The following is a 19,298-nucleotide window of genomic DNA, read 5'->3' as shown; positions in this document are numbered from 1 at the left end:
GGGTAGTAACTTTAAAAAAAAAAAAAAAATCTGGAGTTGTCTTTAGGAAAAACAACAAACCAAACCGCACATCCCCAACCCCCACCCCCATCCCCAAAACTTCAAAAGCAAGCCCAAATCTAAACATTGAGTTTGAAGAGATTGGCATTGTGTGACAGTAACAATTTAGGTGGTCTTTAAGCCCCTTTCAGACAGCAGATAAATAACTATTTTGTGTGAATTTCTTATACAGGTTGGGTGCTTTAATGATCACAATAGCTGGCTTGAAGTTACTGCGTTCATCATTCAGTAGCCCAACGTGCCAGTATGTCACTGTTATTTTCACAGTGCTCTTCTTTACTTTTGATTACAAAAGTTTTACTGAGACCATGCTGCTAGATCTCTTCTTCATGTCCATACTCTTCAGCAAGGTAACTTTAACTCTCTATTTCTAGGTGTTTCAGGTCATCCAAAAGGGAAAACAGATAGTCCTAACTGATAGGTAATCTTCCAGATCACCAGTCCTATTGGTACTATATCAATATGCTGTAAGACAGCTAAGATTTCTGCTTCCCAAAGCACGTATGTTTGCTTGAGAAAGCATATGTAACTTTCTAAACATCTCATGAGTTTCTGTTAGTGGAACAATGAAGTGCATAGTATGTTAACTGCTTCATTATTACATCCTTTTTTTAAGTCTCAAGGCTTCTGGTAGACCAGTAAGAACTCTAGGGTGACCAGTAAATTCCTCAGGATATTTGTGTACAGCAGAGCATGTTGATTCTCAGCCAAATCACTAAATTTTTCTTCTCTTTTTTTTCTTCTTTTTTTTTCCTGTAGCTTTGGGAACTCTTTTATAAATTGAGATTTGTATATACCTACATTGCTCCCTGGCAGATCACATGGGGATCTGCCTTCCATGCTTTTGCCCAGCCCTTTGCTGTGCCACGTATCCTTCGAAAATGCAGACTTTTTCCTGAAGTCGTGTGTTTATAACTTCTGAATGTTGCATTATAATGGATTATGTATTATGGGCTAAATCTACTGAATGAACAGGTTTGTCTAATGAGTATTTATGAAAAAATGTGCACACTTTCTGCCTTGCTACAATGCTATGAATTACACAGTAGCAGATAGAGTAGGAATAGAATTCTGGCATAAAAGATACATGGAGCAGGAGTTACTTCATTCTGAAAATGACACAGCTTTTCTTCTGACAGTCATTCCCTTTTTTCAAGAGTCACGAACTATGGTTTTAGTTCTTGAGTTTTGCACTTTAAGCTTCTGTAGAATGTAGTGTTGAGTTAGTATTCTCTGCAGAATTTTGAGAAGGAGAACAACCACAGTGTCTAGTGCCAAATTTTCACCTATTTCTGTTTTTAAAAATAAAAATAATCCCCTTATTGCTGGAGATACTGTAAGGATATTTTGCTGCATAAAAATTCTTAGAGATCTTGTTTTGCTCTTAATTGGTGTTGCTGTCTATTTCGGGTACTATCACAGAAGCTTGGAAAAAAGTAGTTGTTGCTTGGCTTTCCTTAATTCTGTTATCCTACAGATTCTGCAATGTTGTTTGTCCAAGCAGCTGTGTCAGCTTTCTTCTCTACTCCACTGAATCCTTTTCTGGGAAGTGCAATATTCATCACTTCATATGCCAGGCCTGTCAAATTCTGGGAAAGAGACTACAAGTAGGTGAAATAAGACCTTTAAAGTTTGTGTCCTTTGTTTTTAATAATGTAACTATGGCTAAATGTGTTGGTTTGTTTTTTTTGGTTGGGGTTTTTTTTTCCTCCAAGTGCTGCTATTTTTTACCCAGAGAAAACTAGTTTATAGCATTGAAAGTTTTCAATGAACTTGTTCCAGAAATACCGTAGCAGCTGTTTTTTATACTAGCAACACTTGCTTTAGTTTCTTAAGTAATTTCTACTTAGAGGTATGCCATCCTGGTAATTTTTTTAAACATAAAAATTACAGTACTGTAAAGTGCAATTTTAATCAGAAAGTTAATTTATGTACAAAAAGGTTTTGTATTTGACAAAATACAAATTGTATTTTGTCCGTAATTGTATTTGACTTGTGTTCATTATTGCTCATTTCACAGCTAAAACTGGCTAACCTCAATATAAAAATCTTTAAATCTTTTTTGATCAAGGTGGGATCAGTAGTAAAAGATTCTTCATGTCAGATTATACCTCCCTGTGTTTTATTTCTCCAAAGTCCACTGTAGTTGATGGAGTATCAGACCAATGAAATATTAGATAAACAGCATAGGGCAAGATGAGTATATAGTTCTGGTATTTATGGAGAATTAGTTTTTCATTTTACTGCTTTATTGCTTTTTTCCCTTCTAACACTAGAACAGTTTAAATACAGTGTTCCAAATCTTATGTTAAAGAGTTAAGGTTGTAACTTCAGCCAATAAATAATAACTTTCTGAAAATTGCCCTTTCAGTAAAGTCTACTGGAATGTTAGCTGTGCTGATTTAATTATTAAGTTTATTTGTCACATCTAAAGCTGTGGTATCTATCTAAGAAAATACATACACTTAAATCTAAAGCTGAAGATTATTCTATGGCTACCTACTGTGGACAAACTTTATTAGGTATTGGATCATAATGCTGTTATAGGCAGAAAATAGTTTTACATATGAGAAGAGCAGCAAATTTGCATATAAAATTATTTTAAAATAACTTTTTGAAACTATTTCAGTGGGAATATTTTTTAACAATTTTTATTCTGTTAGTAGTTTCTTCCCTTAGGTTTTCTTACAGTACTAAATTTTGTGTTAAGTGTTAAGTATGCTTTACTTTATTATTTTCAGCACAAAGCGTGTGGATCATTCAAATACAAGACTGGCTTCGCAGCTTGATCGAAATCCAGGTAGCTTTCCTAGTCTGATTTTGGGGGGGAGGGGTTTGGTGGGGTTTTTTTTGATAGTGGTGTTTTTTTCAAATGTAAATGGCTTTTATAGGATTTTCATAGGATTCATGACCAGTTTGCCCTCTCATCTTCTCCAACCCTGCGCAACCTTTCTGTTGTTCTGTCTACTGTTATTTTCTCCTTCATCATCTCTCTCTTGCTTTATTCTTTAGACTCTCCTGTAAGTTTTTCTTGTTTCCCCCTTAACTTTGTGTGTCTACTTTACTTCTTTATTTATAATCATAGTATGCATTAAGCTGTCTTGCTTTTTATTCTTAAGTAATTGAGAAAAGCCAAATAATATCTGAGGGTGTCTCAATGTCATGGTGATGAGACCAGTACAACAGTCATTACTGAGATACTTCTGTGGTCATTTGCTTTTGTAGTTTATTATGTGGAATAGATTGGTGGGAGGTGCATGAGTGGAACTGAAGGAATAATTTGGAAAATGGAGGCGTGGCTAAGAAGGGAAAAAATTTGGTCAAAAATACTAAATGTCACTTAGCATTCATTTGGAGTAGTTGTCCCTTAAAAAAAGAGGGGGTGGGATATGGAGAACAATCTTGAAACAACGTTGCTGTTAAGAAAAATGTAGGATTCAATGTGAAGTGATAATTGACATTCAAGCTTGATGTTTTTCTGCAAATTCAGATAATAACCCAAATCCAATCTTCCTGCAGGTTCAGATGACAACAACCTGAATTCAATCTTCTATGAACATTTAACCCGTTCCCTTCAGCACAGCCTGTGTGGAGACTTGTTGTTGGGTCGGTGGGGAAACTATAGTACTGGAGACTGCTTCATCCTAGCCTCTGACTACCTCAATGCACTAGTACACCTTATAGAGATAGGAAATGGCTTGGTCACCTTCCAGCTGAGAGGGCTTGAATTCAGAGGTGAGTGTGTTACACTTTGTTAACTATGTATACTAAAAAGTAAACTTCTGCTTTGGAAACTTTTAATTATTTTCAGTTCCATCCTGTAAATTAATTGTTTTGAAACTGGGCTGTGGGGCCTCTTCATGCCCCTGTCACTTGTGAGGAAAACGAGCTTGCTGTAGCAGAGTTGATGCTAAGTCTCTCTTTCCATTTTAGTACAACATGGCTACCATAATTAGTCTTAGAGACACCTAACTAAAATGTCATCCTAGAGTGATAAATTAAGCTATCCGAATCTTTTGTGTTCATTGGCAGATAGTTCACTTGGTGTTACAGAAACGTAATTGGCGATTGGTTGGATTCTAAACACTTTTAAACACAAGTCAACATTAAAGCAATAATATAAAGTGTTCAACTCTTTCTTCTTTTGTCTGTTTTCTCCTAAGGAACTTACTGCCAGCAACGAGAAGTAGAGGCCATCACTGAAGGTGTAGAGGAAGATGAGGGGTTTTGTTGCTGTGAACCAGGCCACCTTCCTCACATGCTTTCCTTTAATGCTGCCTTTGGGCAGCGTTGGCTGGCTTGGGAAGTACTTGTGACAAAGTATGTTCTGGAGGGTTATAGTATCACTGACAACAGTGCGGCTTCCATGCTTCAAGTCTTTGATCTCCGGAAAATTCTCACCACTTACTATGTGAAGGTATGATTCAAATCAGTACAACCCTGGGGGGGAGGTAGGCTGGATTACATCTGGGAACTGCTTAATGTCTTGAACGTTTAATGTCTTACATATGAGGATCATAGAGTGTAATACAAATTATAGATGTATGAACAGCTTCATCAAAGGAGGACAGAGTTTGCTGTACCGATGATTACTTGATACTCTGTTGCATGAGCAGGACAACGACCCTGTAGTCTAGAACAGAGCGAGGACACTTTCTAGCTGAAGCTGGAGTTGAAACTTGAAAGTTGTTACCCAAATGTAGTAGTTGTGTTGTAAGTGAAAAGTTAAATAAATAGTGTGTTTCTCTTGAAGAAAGCCAAGCTGTTTCAGTATTTAAAAGCTGTCCAAACCCATCCTTGTTTTTTTTACAAAAACAAAAAGCCCTGCAGTTGTAAGAGGACTCTGAGGCTCAGATCCCTTCAGATAATCGAGATCTTTCATAAACTACCCTTTTTCAGAGAGATGAAAAAATTCAGGTTGAAATATTTCCAAGATACTTATACACACTCACACACAAGTTGTTGGGTTTTTTTTCCCCCTAACACAAGGGAGTTAAACTGTCTTGTCTTTTATTTAGCATTTGAATTCTTTAGAAATATCCATGTAACTTAAGATAAAAATTCCAATGTGTTTGTTTTTCTGCAAAATTACAGTGAGAGTCCTGTCCCGTCTTTTTCCCTTTCCTTATTCCTTCAGTGCATGCTTCAGAAATCTTGACAGTCTTTGAAAAATATGCCTGTATACAAACCTGTATTGTGTTTTCTGTGCAAATTTCTTGCATCTGTGAGCTAAATAAATGCTACTATAAATCAGTTTTGTTCATTACTGGGAAAATAATGCAAATGAGTTGGAACAATTGAGATTGCTGACTTTTTTTAATTGCAATACTGACTCATGTTTTTAACTACTACTGTTTCAGGGAATCATCTATTATGTCACAACATCCCCCAAGCTAGAGGAATGGTTAGCTAATGAGACAATGCAGGAAGGACTGCGGTTGTGCACAGACCGCAATTATGTTGATGTAGACCCAACATTTAACCCCAATATTGATGAGGATTATGACCACCGTCTAGCAGGGATCTCGAGAGAGAGTTTCTGTATGATATATTTGAACTGGATAGAATATTGCTGCTCTCGAAGAGAAAAGGTAAGTATGAACATGTGAGGAAAGCCATTCGCTATTCTAGGATGGTCTCGTTTTTTTCCCCTGTTGGTTTGACTTACAGGCTGGCTTAATATTAATTTTTTTAAATAAAGATTTTTAATTGAAATATTAATTTATAGTTTACTAGTTTTGATCTTCTACTCTTGAGATGTGAATTTAAATAAATTTTATAAGTAGTAAATGATTTAACCTGTTCATTAATGAATTTTCATTTAGCAGCTCAAATGAGTTAATTGAATCTTAGTCAGGCATTTATCTGCATACAAAAGGGTACGTTTATAAAATTGATGTTTTGTGCTTAGATGTCAGTGTTTACAGATCAACCCTAACTTAAACAAAAAACCCAAAACAAAACAAAAACTCCAAAAAACCAAATACCTGTTGCCAGCTTATAAGACTGACCACTTTTTTATTAGTGGTCATACTATACCATTCCTTTGGACCATTGGAATTGTTGGCTTGTGAAAATGATGATCCCATATTCAACCCTTTTCCTCTCTCCAAATTCTTCCATCTTTTAAATAGAAATATTAGTATGTTTGTAGGGGAATGCCTTGACTTCTTACTGTTTACAAAAAACCTGTATATGGTCTAGTCAAAGTAGTGTTGTCTTTGAGGATAAGCAGAAATTGATTGAGATTAAAGGGACAGGAATATAATTGGAATTTGTGTTTAATGAAGGATCCAAGACTTCAGAGTTCAGCTTTACTTTGGAGGTAAAAGATTAATTAGAAGCCCATTTTAACAGGTGTAAAATTTAAAGCGTTCTGCAGTCAAATGAGAAACAACAGCCAAAGAAAACTGTTTCCTTCCAAGTCACCATCTTGTGAAATATTTTGTGTAGGTATTAAAAATCAGGTTTAATCACTTAAATGAATGATACTATTATCTAGGGCATTATATACCCTATAAAGTTACCACTGGCTTTGAGCTGTGGGCAAGTTTTTCCCCTGAATAAAGCTGTAGTCCAGGGAAGTTTTCAGTTAATTCAGAATTCTATACTCCTAACCAGTAAATGAGAATGCACTTCATTCACTAAAAATATTTTTGTCTTAACCCTGTAATTTTGCTAATCAACAGTTTGCATACAAGATGCACAGTATGCATGAGGAATGTTGCATGCATCTGTTCGGCTTACAATTTGTCTTATTTCAAATATAATATGTGTGTGTCTGCCTTTACTAATACTCTACATACTTGCAAAACTTTTTCAAAAGAATTCCTGTTGAAAGTCTGAGCAAGAGTAACTAGTGTGTTAGGTACATATGCGCACTCGAGTTTGTGTACTTTTGTATGAATTTGGGTCTTTTTACTCCTTCTGGCAAAACATTTTTCTGTGACAGTTTCTTTACTCCATTCGCCTGACTATTCCTTTTTTCTTTTGTTACTACAAGCCACTGGATTCGAGTAAAGACTCGCCCCTGGTGACATTGTGTTATGGACTGTGTGTTCTAGGGCGGAGAGCATTGGGAACAGCTTCACATCATATGTCTAGGTAATAAAATACTGTTGTGGTAAGTTTCCCTTCCTCAAAATCCCTCAGGGTTCCTAGGTTAGGCGTTAAATGAGTACCTCTTCATAAAAGGAAGAGATATTTAATGTCATCTTTCCTTAAACTGGACAGATATGCCATGTAACCTGTCTTGGTTATAGCAGCCAGTGAAACGTAACCAAAGAACAGCAAGTGAGGGAGAACTTGAATTTGAGCATTTTGTTTTATCAAACCAATGCAAGGTGAAAATTGTGGTGTGGGTAAGTACCAGTGATAACTGATGAAAAAACCAAGAACTGGTTGAGTTCTAAAAGTAAGCTCTGTTTCCTGCTCTGTGTGCCCTATATGGAAATAGGGGGAAGAAGAGGACAGCTTCTTAAAATGAAGAACACATGTCTTGATGGAAGTTAGATCAGACTGTAGTGATAAGTTTCACAGTTTAGCTGGCTCTGTGGCAAGCAGTGGTGTTTTGTACAAATCTCCTTCAGCTCAACTCTGTCATCATGTGACAATCTCTTTCTTGCAGACTCATAGCCTCAACTTACTTTAGAAAGCCAATGTAAAATATAGTTGTATGTTTCAGGAAATCACAAGGTGGGTGGTTTAAAAAGAAAAGAAAAAGAGGCATAATCAGATGTGGAAGCTATTGGGTCAGCTGGGTACCAACTGTAAAACTGTTTTACTTCACTTTCACAGAAACTGTTGACCAATACCTTCTAAGTACCAGCCAATTGCCCCCTGAAGGTCTTGCAGATACGCAGTTGCAAGAGTGATCAGATCATATTTGATTTTTCACTCTTAAGTTAGTTTAATAAAAGGAAATGATGCTTTTAAACATGAGGAAGTTGTCAAGATTTTTATTCTGTACTGAAGCATGCGCAACTGAAGCTACATATCCTCCTTAACTGGTCCATTGTGGCGTTACTTTCCCTCGAAAGTTTTCTCTTTAAAAATCTTCAGAATAAAATCAGGTGTTCCTCACAGTGTTCCTGTTTACTTTAGTTTGTGTAAATAGTCTATTGCATGTATGGTTTATTTGTTACCTGTTCAGTGCACATAGACCTTTAGTGTCCAAGCTTTGCTTACACACACATCCTTACTCATATGTTCCCTTCTCCCTGTCTTATCCTGTAAGTTATCTTTACAGAGAAGAATTGTGTGCCTTTCTGTACAGCTCAGTATTTTCAGCTCGTCAGTGATGACAATTGGGATATTTTTGTATTTCTGCTAATATTTGGGCTGTTTTCTTTTTTTTTTTTTTCCCCCTCAACAGTAATCTGGAATCCTTCTTGTATGGCCTGCATGCCCTATTTAAGGGTGACTTCCGTATATCTTCAATTAGAGATGAATGGATCTTTGCTGACATGGAATTGCTGAGGAAAGTAGTGGTTCCTGGAATACGGATGTCACTTAAGCTACATCAGGTGAGAGATTACACAGGAAGATGTGTCCAGTTCTTTTTATTTCTGTGCGTTCGTTCTTTTAAAAATAAGTGGCTGGGAGAGAGAAAAAAGAGGAAGAGAATAAAAGGGCATGTGGTAGAGATGAACAACTGAAAGTGAGGGAGTATCATGTCATGTCCTTTGTTTTATTATAGCTCATCTGGAAGGTGATTACAGAGGAAAAGGGAATGCAGTTTATGCTGAGAGCTTTAAAATTGTATCAAATGTACATCAGAGAACATGTCAAGCCCCGTTTCATATCTATCTAGAGATTATTCCCCTATGAACAGCCTCTCTGATATTTTCCCTCCCTCTTCCCCTCTCCGCATATATGTAATTGGCTTAAAAGTTTATCATGCCATTCAAAGCTGCACAGCCCTCTCCAGCTGTCCAATGGGAGTTGTTTTTCTTGTTCTTTTTTCTTCTTTGAAATGTTGTAATAACAGACAACTTGGCATTACTCATGGATCCTGTCAGTAAGGTTTCAGGTGAGAATGAGAAGGTTGCTTTTCAATAAGCTGAAATTGGAGTCGGTCTCTATAGTGAAGAGAGGGTGAAGATGAACAATCTCAAATTCTGTCCAGTGTGTCCATTAACTAAGCTCAGCAAGTACAAGAAAGCATGTACTGAGTGATAAGCACTCTGTGAAGGGGGGGAAAGTGTTGGTACTGTAGAAGAACAAATCGCTTGAAAACCATAGTAAGTAGGCAAATCTTAGTTGCACTTTTTTTAATAATAAATATTTGCATTTTTTGCCTTCATTACAGAGTCTAGAAGTCCCCCAAAGCTCGCAGTGATTGAATCAACTCCTTCATGTAACACAAACTCCTTGAATTTAGCAGAATGCATATAAGTGTTAGGAGTATATGTAGCAAAGTAGAATAATTACAAAATCATTATTGAAACCAGCGGAAGTACCACTTCAGCAATTCTGAAGTGTTCTCAATATATTTGGGTTACTGTGCAGAATAGGCTTGAATTAAGTCAGAGAATGAAAAGTGAGAAAAATACAAATATCTCCAACAGAAGCAGCTTTTTCTGAACATTGTGGTATTAATCTATAAAGGGTGATTTTATTCACTTGCAGTGCAGTAGCATATTGAGGCTTCAGCCAGTGTTGGGAATTTAGCTATTAACCACTATCCTTTTTAACCAGAAAGTAACGTGACCTAATACTGAATTGAACTTGTGACTTTTGTGGTTTTATTTGACTGGCAGTAATGTAAGTTGTGTGATAGTATCTGTTGCTGAAATAGTCTGTCATCAAGTATTAATGTGAACTTTTTAATAGAAAATACAGATAAACATTCTTGTTTTTCTTCCTATTGCTATTTTCATATAATACAGTCTCAGTAAATAATCGGTGCTTTACTTAACTGTGTTTTTCAGTTGGAGACTTGTGAATAAGCAAAGAAGCTAAAACGCTTCTGCAGGCAATATAAATAGATATAAATCTCCTGTGAAATTTCAACTAGAAATTTACTTGAATCAATAACAGGCAGGTCCTTCCAATCGTTTTGGTTTTAAGTTAAAAAAGGAAGGAAACACAAGCAAATAGAACTAGTCTGTTGGAAAAGAGGTCATCTTTAACAATGTTCTTCAGTAGGTATCTGATATTTTTGATGTCTAACTCTGTGCAATGCACTGAGCCTTTCAAGAGTTTGAGGTGTGAAATGTTTGATTTTTATATGGAGTTACATCTGAAACGTTAATCATATCTTACTGAACATGTGTTTTTGGAAACAGGATCACTTCACTTCTCCAGATGAATATGATGATCCTTCTGTCCTTTATGAAGCCATAACAACCCATGAAGAAAATCTAGTTATAGCACATGAAGGGGACCCTGCTTGGCGAAGTGCAGTTCTTTCCAATTCTCCCTCCCTCCTTGCTCTGCGTCATGTGATGGATGATGGCACCAATGAATATAAAATCATTATGCTGAATAAGCGCTATCTCAGTTTCAGGGTCATTAAGGTAAGCTTTGTGCACATTCCACAATGTGACAGTATGTTGTGGTATATTTTAATAACTATACCAAACTGCTACTTCAACTCAAATTTGTTACTGATCTGTTGTTGGTAGGGCTGCTTCTTCTCATATAGTGAAGTATTTCAACAGAAAATCAGTTCCTGACTTAAAATATCTTATTTCTCATCCCATTCTTAGATTCGCTTTATTCTCACTGTTACAGCCTGTGTCCATAAGTTCAGCCTTTTAAAGAAGTGAATATGAATGCTTGCGGTTCTGCAGTGCCATATTACATACACTTGCGAAGGCCTAGGTATAGCAAAGCAGTCTTCACACACTCTGTTTCACTTTCTGATACAGCCTTTCTACTTGGCTTCTGTCTGTCATCTTTTGCAGGTGAATAAGGAGTGTGTGCGTGGCCTGTGGGCAGGACAACAACAGGAGCTCGTCTTCCTGCGTAATCGTAATCCAGAAAGAGGAAGTATCCAAAATGCAAAACAAGCTCTGAGGAACATGATCAATTCCTCTTGTGACCAGCCAATTGGATACCCAATCTACGTCTCACCTTTGACTACTTCCTATTCAGATAGTCATGAACAGCTTAAGGAGATTCTCGGGGGAGCTATCAGCTTAGGAAACATCAGAAACTTCATAGTGTCTACATGGCACAGGTGAGCTGAGGAAATGAGTTCTTATTAGTATGTGTTCATGCTCTCATATTCCACTAACTAATCTCATACATGCCCAACATGGCATAATTTATAATATTCAGTCGCACAAAAAAAAAGCCGTGGCTTTTTAAGGCACATCTGTACCATATGGCAACTGCTTTGGTACAGGATTAATCTTCAAGGCACATAAGTAATACCACATATAAGTAAGCCACAAATTATGTAAATGGCAGCTCAGAAAAAACGGGACAGAAAGCCTAGATGCAAGAACTACAACTTCAGTTCTGATGTCAGGTCTGATGAGAGTCAGTGCAACTCCTGTATTATTTTTTTCAGTACCATCATTTTTGCAGTTTATAATACCATGCTTACAGAATCAGAACTGTTTGGTAGGGTTCCTGTCTGGAAAACATTTAGCATGCAAGTGCACTATTAATATTAGGGCATGCTTATACATAGTAACTCAAGCTTTAGCGGTTGTTCAGAATTTCATGAGTGCTTATAAATACACTGTATGTCAGAACCAGAACAAGTAACTGGAGTGATAATATAATCCTCCCTCTACATGACCCCTTGGTAACTCAGTACAAACTCTTGCTGTGCTGTGTTCTATAGGCCATGAGAATGTTTACTGAACTTCTGGCCTGAGCTGGCACTGTGGCTCCAAAAGCAACAGTGGCAGCTGTGTGTGGCATTCAGAAATGTGTGTCCCAGTTCTTACCAGTTCCAGGAGCTGGTGCCATAGTTGGAACAGTCCTGTAGCTGTTCTGATGGTCATATTTACACTTAGACATCTACAGCACATCAAAACAGAACGAGCTGTTTCACCCCAGAATATACCACACTTACTATAGCCTGTGGTGTTTGTCTTCTGTCACCATCTGCTTGTCTGACAAAATAATTGCAATACGTGCTTCAAACAACTGTGAGTACATTGCTGAAGGTAACAAGAAACCAAATACATTAAGAAGAAAAAAACGCAAAAAACCCAACAAACATTCTGTTCCTGCTCATCTGAATAGAAAAAGATTTTGCATTGTAAGAATACACATGACTGGTGTGGTAGGGAGTGTAAATTTTACTGAACTGTTACAAAATAACCAGGATGTTCCACCAACATTTTATATTTAGAATTTTATCTTTTTATTGTACTTAGAGATGGCTTGGTTTTTCAAAAGCTATTTTATATGAACATTTGACTTATCATAAATAACTATTACTTGAATAGCTGTCATGAAGAAAATTGCCATCTCTTAGAAAGCAGTATTTATACTTGCAAAGCACATTCTGAGAAAATAAAGTCAAGTTTTATCTGATTTTAGGGAATGCTGTGGATTGTGCTGAGTAAAGCCTTTTGCTTGTCATCATAAGGTATTTCTTAAAATCCTGATGATTAGGAGGCCTGACTTAATGTGTCAATTGCGTTATGTTTTCAGACTAAGGAAGGGTTGTGGAGCTGGCTGCAATAGCGGTGGAAATATTGAAGATTCAGATGCTGGAGGTGGAGCTTCTTGCACAAGTAACAATGCAACTATCAATGAGTCTCAGAGCAGCATGTCGCAAGGAGGAGGGAATGCAACTACAGGGCAGGGACCTGGAGCAGTACAGCACCCTCCTGTTGCAGCTCATCCCACAACTCTTCCTGCAGCTCATCCACCAACTCATCCCTCCACTCTGGGTAAAGTTAAAATAAAACAAAGCAACAATTTTATACAAGTACAATCCTATAGCCAGAACTGGCCTTTCAGTTCTTTGGATCAGGCCTAAGTTAAAAGAAAAAAGTACAAACAAAAGTAACTTGATTATGTAGAGTTAACCTGCTGGATTCATCTCAAACTACAGTGCTGTTTTATGCAATGCAAGGTTCACAAACAGAGATTTGAGCAATAGGGGTATAGTTGTACTGGCAAAATAGATTAAATAACTTTTTATAACACTCTCTATTGGATCTTTTCTGTCATATTGTCTGCAAATGCTAAACTTGTCATTTTTTGTGAATGTCTTTATATATCTTATTTAGACAGTGGAATGCATTCTCTATTTCCATAGTATTTTAGCTGAATCCTATCCAAGAGACTGTAGTGATCTGTAGTTAGGGAGGTGATAAACAGTAGAGCTGAGAAAAAACTTTCCAAGCACTGCCTTTACTCATAAAGAATATAAAAGTGTATGTAGTTGAATGAACTTCTGTTTTTTACACAACTTAACTAGGTCTATCAGCTGTGGAGAGGTATCTACAAGTACTTAGTATAGGAAAAGCAATGACACCAATGCTCATAAACTGCAATTCCTGTTTTTCACTTGAAGTGCATTAAATTTTTCTGAATTTGTTTAAAAACAGCTTTTGCTCTGACAAATTTTCTCACTCAATCTTTAAACATCCAGTCAAGCATATTAAGAAAGAATATTTAGTATTTTGAAACATGGACATCTCTACCTGCCTTAATGCCTTAAGTATGGGAAACTTAAGTGTTAATATTAAGAAACAAATTGTAATGTGGGAAGAGCAAGGCTGAAGCATTTTTCAAGCTCCTTGTCTTGCAGGGATTGTGAATTGAACAGAATATGAAATTCCAAGATGAGATGAATGGAATGTATTCAAATGCTCTGCCGTATGAAATGCAACAGAGATCTTCTGCAATACAGCTGTTTCAGAAGTTGTTGATTAGATCCATCAGTTTTGTATCTAAGTGCTAAAACATTTGTGTGTCGGAAATCTAATGTGTGTGGAAGGCTTTATCAAACTCCTGATTCTGTATCTTTTACTTTTAGGCACCAGTCACAGCTCTCACTCTGTGCAGTCAAGCCTTGTCAGACATTCCCCTGCCCGTGCCTCAGTAGCTAGCCATTCATCTTATTGCTACGGCAGTCGTCATTCATCTCTTCGCACATCCACAACAGGCTTTGTGCCTTGTCGGCGCTCTTCCACCAGTCAGATATCCCTTCGTAACCTCCCATCATCCATCCAGTCCCGCCTATCTATGGTGAACCAAATGGAACCTACTGGCCAGACTGGGGTCAGCGCGCAGCATGGACTGCCCTCTTCTAGCAGCTCCAGCCAAAGCATCCCAGCCTGTAAACAGCATGCCCTTGTGGGCTTTCTAGGGACAGAAGGAGGGAGTAATGCAACTGAAACTCAGTCAGGTGGTAATGCAAGCCCTGCAAATCAAATGCAAGCCAAAAAGGATGACGTTATTTACAGAATCCAGGTGAATAATCCAGAAGAACAACTTAACCTATGCTTCCATATGCTTGTGTTGGTGTTACCTTATATGTTGTTGAAATCACTACTTTTAAATACACACACAGTCTGGAATGTCTTAGTATACAACTATTGTGCAGGTACATTTGGAGAACTAATGTGAGGAAAAGGTTTTCTGGACAACCAGCCTTTCTGCATGCTTAGACATCCCTGTTTACATTACTTACATGTATTGCTGTAGTGAAGCTTTGAGAAAGTCAGCTGAACTCTGTTCCACTTCATACTTAGTTTGCCTTTATTCCTTACAACATGTAAAGCTAAACAGCTTCATTTGCAGGGCAGAAAGCAACTAGCTTTTTTCTTTTAAACCAAGTAGATTTTCCACAAAAGTAAGTGTAAAAATACTCACTTCACTTTCATATATATTTATTCATTTTCATATGTAGTCTTTGGTTATTGCCACAAGTCTGGGTTTACTGAGCAACAAATAGTACACCATTGACTAAGTTAATCATGGCAGCCTTACTCGTTTTGTGAAAATCCACAAATTTGTGTTCTTGCTCTTCTAGCTTTTATTAGCCCCACATACATGTCTTTGGCAGTGTATTAGTGGGAAACATCAAGAAGTGTATTTAATAGGATAGATCATAACAAACGTGATTTCATTGCTGATATCACCTCATTTTAGAGTAATCCTTAGTAAACTTAGTAAACTGCATCATAGTGGGCAAAGTTAACAAATTAATTTTGCAGGTCTGTGCTTAGTAGCTTTTGTTTGCAGGCAAGGGGCTCTTTTATGAAACTGCTTAATTCTTCTGTGTGAGGAGAATACAGGCAAAATTGACATGTGCCCTTGGATAGTGGACATTATGCGGTTCTCTTCGTCCTTAAATAGAAGAAGTTTTCAGGAGTTTTCTCCTGCTGCCCCTGTGGAAAGGCCAGTTTACTTCAAAACACGGGGTCGGTCTCAACTAACCATGCTAGTAGATAAATAGTTCTAGAGCCTAACAGTAAATTCTGATCTTAAGACCATGTTTCTTAAGATACTGTGTAAAAAGTGTTGAGCCAGCTTAACAGCTCACCATCACTTAGCTCCTCCCCACTCCTGCACCATGTGCTGACAATGCTTATGTTGTGCCAGCTCCTCGGACGCTTGCCATGAGCCAGTGTAACCAAAAGAAGGGGTGGGAAGGGGAACCAGAGCTGCTGTTTCAGACAGCAGTGAACAGGTATATTGTCATCTGTATCTGAAACCACAGCCTCATTTCCAAATTCTGTGCTGCTTGGGCTTTTTCCTATCCTGGAGCTTGAGTTTCCAACATTGGAATTGGTCAGAAATCGATTTCTATGGGTTAAAGTCAGTTCTCTGGAAGTGTGCAAAAGGTTACAGTTTATCTGTTTCTTTTAAATTTTGGCTGAACTAACAGTCAAAACTCAATTCCTGCTTATAGTTAATGGATCCCAGTCAAGTACTGGAAGGGATCAACGTGTCAAAAAGGAAAGAGCTGCAGTGGCCAGATGAGGTGATACGGCTAAAAGCTGGAAGAAACAGCTGGAAAGACTGGAGTCCTCAGGAAGGCATGGAAGGCCATGTAAGTTTTGCTTAGAAGTTGACAAGCTAATTTTAAAGGCAGTGTATTGATTCTATGGCAGTCTGCCTAGATGTCAAGGCCAAAGTTACATGTAGTAGTAAGTTGGATCAGCAGCTGTCCTCCAAGTCACTGTTGCTGGAAGAGCAGGTCTAGAATCCTAATTTGAAGCAGAGGGATATTTCTGCAACTGTATCCAAAAGATGCAGGGTGATGATTCAAATGTCAACCACCTCTCCTTCCTTGCCTTCTTCCAGCTCGTGTCATGAACAATCAGGCATTACGCTCATTCATCCAACCTTCATTTTCCTTTCCTTAAACTGTCAATCCTTGAGCAAATATGGAAGGTCAATTTACTAACAAGTCCTTAACTGAATGGTTAACAGTATTTGTTTTTAAATTATTCTGATGAAAATAGAGCCAAGTCTTTAGACGTCTCTTTATATATATAATACGTACGTGATAAGTGTTTACTTTCCTTTAAGAAGGAAATCTGCTGTAACTAAAACTTGCGAAAGCCTATGACTTGAAACTCTGTCTCCCTTTTCCCTAGGGGTGTTCTGTCTGCATTTTATAAAAATTCATTGCATTAGTTAGAAAACTTATCTCCAAATTTAGGCTCTCTTTAAGAGGGGAAAAAACCTAGCTCTGTCTTTGAGGCTTTTTGGTTTTTACTGAGGCATATATTTTTAGACCTTTGTGTCTTAAAGATGCTCCAGTGAGTATTCTTTCAGTGATAAATAGTAAAAGGGAAGAGTCACTGACATTGTCTGCATTGGTTCATCGATACAACTCTATTTTCATTTGGAATATGTCAGATAAGAATTTGCTTTGATTGACTGCTTACCTCAATTGGAGGCGTTAATTATAAATTGGATTCAGGGGCTGGATTTTGCAGTCTGAAAGTCCACATCCACATCATTGTGAATCTACGTGCAAACTTCAGGTAAGAAATGGCAATATGCTGGTAACAGTATATGCCAAATCTACCTTGATGTTATAGGTATGTGAAGGAAGGGCCTGAAAATAAATTCCTTCCCTAAATAATTGCATCATAGTTGATGGTCCACTCTTAAGATAGTAGGGTTACCTTGTAGGTCACACCTGGGAGTAGAATGCTTTGTAAATATTCATAGTTATGTTGGGTTTAGATGTTAATACTTTTGAATTTCCTTGTTAGCTATTGCAGATAAAGAATGTCGTAAAGATGGTGAATGTAAAGGGTTATATCGAAACATGTCCTGTTGCCTGGTATCATTGGACAATTGTTTTCAGGAGTTCGTGAGTGTTTTGCAAATTGCAACATGCTGACATGTACAGTGATTGATGTTACAGAAAGATTAAAACAAGAGGATTTGAAGGTCAGAGTAAGCTACTGTTCTGAATGCTTCTCATCTATTTTTGGTGCAGCATGCTGGCAGATTTTTTTAGAAGAGCATCTTTTAATCTAAGAAGAAGGGGGGAAAGCACCAGATTATCCTATGTGTGATTAGGAGAGGATTTAACTTGATGACATAGTTTCCACTGCCTGATTCAGCTGCCTGTGGTTAAACATACTAGTATCAGTAAAGCCATTAGCTCTTAGGACAATCTTCTCTTTCTGATCCTGCAGCTGTGGTCCTTTCTGCAAACAGGCAGAAATGATTCTTACCTGCTGAGATGCTGCTCATCAAGCAGTTCATCAGCCAAAGCCTTATGTCAGTGTTCTTGGTATGAAGTTCAGCACTCAGTTGTTTAAAACTTTTCTGCTACGTAGAAAAAAGCATTTTTCTTAACTTTGCTTTTTATTTTGCTGAGTACGGTATATATAATACCTAAAAACATTGTAGGGTTTCTTCAAGGAAATTAAATTTAGCAATCCTCTTTGTATTGTAGCTACTTTTTCCAGGACTTTGAGATTAAGGTATACTCTGCATTATCTTTCTATGATACCTGACACTGGCATGCAGAAGAACCCTTTTCCCCCCACAAGATTATCATCACCTCTTGGCTCTCTAGTGACATCATTTTGCCTGTTACCTGTCATTTATGGGTATCAAATAAATGCTAATCATGATAGAAGAGATGGTAAAACTGAGTGTGGGGAGATGGTTGCAGTGAGTTACAATCTATGTACAACTCTAGCACATACACTGTTTTTAAGGAGCCATGATATTGATGCCTTTGGAGTCAACCCTTAGCTATCTCAAAGGCACCAGTTTTAAGGTGGACAACAAGGATGTAGTACTTGGACTTTACTGGGAAACTTTATGTGCCTGGGAAAAGAACATTCCTGGCCTCACTCCATACAGCAGCATAAAAAGTTTATTTGGACAGACTTTGGTGAAGTCAGACCTGAACAGACTGCTTAAATATCATGCTGTTGCATCAAAGGGGAACTAAAGATGCCATGCTTCCCTGGCTGAAATGCTTTCCCTGTGGATGCAGTGTAGATCTCATGCAGTGGACAAAGCTGAATCTCATTCACCCAGTGTTAGAGAAATTGGCAGCTGTCAGCTGGGTATAGTGAAGTTAAGGGGGTCGCTTGGATTTTATCTTGGAAGATGTAGATTTCTTGTGGTTTTCTGTCCTTTTTTCCCCACCTGTATCTTTAGAACTCTTTGAAAATCAGATTTTGTAAAAATTAATTTTATTTGCTTTTTACCTTACCTTGTCTTGAATTTAGGATTCTTTTCCCACAACTGACAAATTTGAGATAATTCTATTTCTATGGAGCTGGCAATACTTAAAACCATGTTACTGGAGCATCGTTGTGGTTCTTTGGGGCATCCAGAAGTTTAAGGGTGTATTTTTATGGAGGCAACTGAGCAGAGACATATAAGGTCATACAAAGGCCTGTATGGAAAAGGGGCTTTCTGATGGTCAATATCAGGCTGGATCCTTAGAAGCAGCAGCTCGAAGTACCTGAATTTTGTAGATCCAAGGGAGTATGGGACAGTAGTTTGTGGCACTGTTTCTGAAACCCTTCCTCTTTGTAGTATTTTTCATTTTAAATTATCTTTGAATAATTTAATTTAAAAGATCAGTCTTGAATTCACAGTGAGTGGGAACAAAATTAGGGCAAGGGATTTGACTTAGAGGAGACAGTAGTTTACACCTAACTCCTGATAAACTACAGTTCTGTGCTATTATGTGCTGCACAGCACTGAGGTATTTTAAGACTATTACAACTAGAGCATCAAAATATCCCAAATCCGTACGTGTACACTTTTTTCAATTGTTACTCACTTTGCAGTAACTGTTTGGTTCTGATATGGGTCAA

The 19,298-nt window shown here is 37.6% G+C and overlaps 1 protein-coding gene across 2 annotated transcripts in view; it reads left to right on the top strand.

Annotated features, from left to right (window-relative positions):
• Positions 1-19,298, top strand: part of PCNX (pecanex homolog (Drosophila)) — a 79,512-nt gene that overhangs the window by 59,215 nt on the left and 999 nt on the right. The window contains exons 21-35 of one of the 2 annotated variants that reach the window (XM_009572868.1): positions 233-410; positions 820-928; positions 1,538-1,667; positions 2,802-2,860; positions 3,580-3,795; positions 4,224-4,477; positions 5,421-5,651; positions 7,064-7,164; positions 8,435-8,585; positions 10,350-10,580; positions 10,971-11,245; positions 12,682-12,923; positions 14,018-14,453; positions 15,341-15,407; positions 15,899-16,039. In XM_009572868.1, the coding sequence (XP_009571163.1) occupies positions 233-410; positions 820-928; positions 1,538-1,667; positions 2,802-2,860; positions 3,580-3,795; positions 4,224-4,477; positions 5,421-5,651; positions 7,064-7,164; positions 8,435-8,585; positions 10,350-10,580; positions 10,971-11,245; positions 12,682-12,923; positions 14,018-14,453; positions 15,341-15,407; positions 15,899-16,039 (2,821 nt within the window). Of the gene's footprint in view, positions 1-232; positions 411-819; positions 929-1,537; positions 1,668-2,801; positions 2,861-3,579; positions 3,796-4,223; positions 4,478-5,420; positions 5,652-7,063; positions 7,165-8,434; positions 8,586-10,349; positions 10,581-10,970; positions 11,250-12,681; positions 12,924-14,017; positions 14,454-15,340; positions 15,408-15,898; positions 16,040-19,298 lie in introns of those variants that run through there. The other variant, XM_009572869.1, reaches the window with a different exon arrangement.

The sequence above is a fragment of the Fulmarus glacialis genome, unplaced genomic scaffold (genome assembly GCF_000690835.1).
Source record: "Fulmarus glacialis isolate BGI_N327 unplaced genomic scaffold, ASM69083v1 scaffold8332, whole genome shotgun sequence".
NCBI lineage: Eukaryota > Metazoa > Chordata > Aves > Procellariiformes > Procellariidae > Fulmarus > Fulmarus glacialis.
Note: the sequence above shows the minus strand (reverse complement) of the source record. Positions and strands in the feature narration are given on the sequence as shown.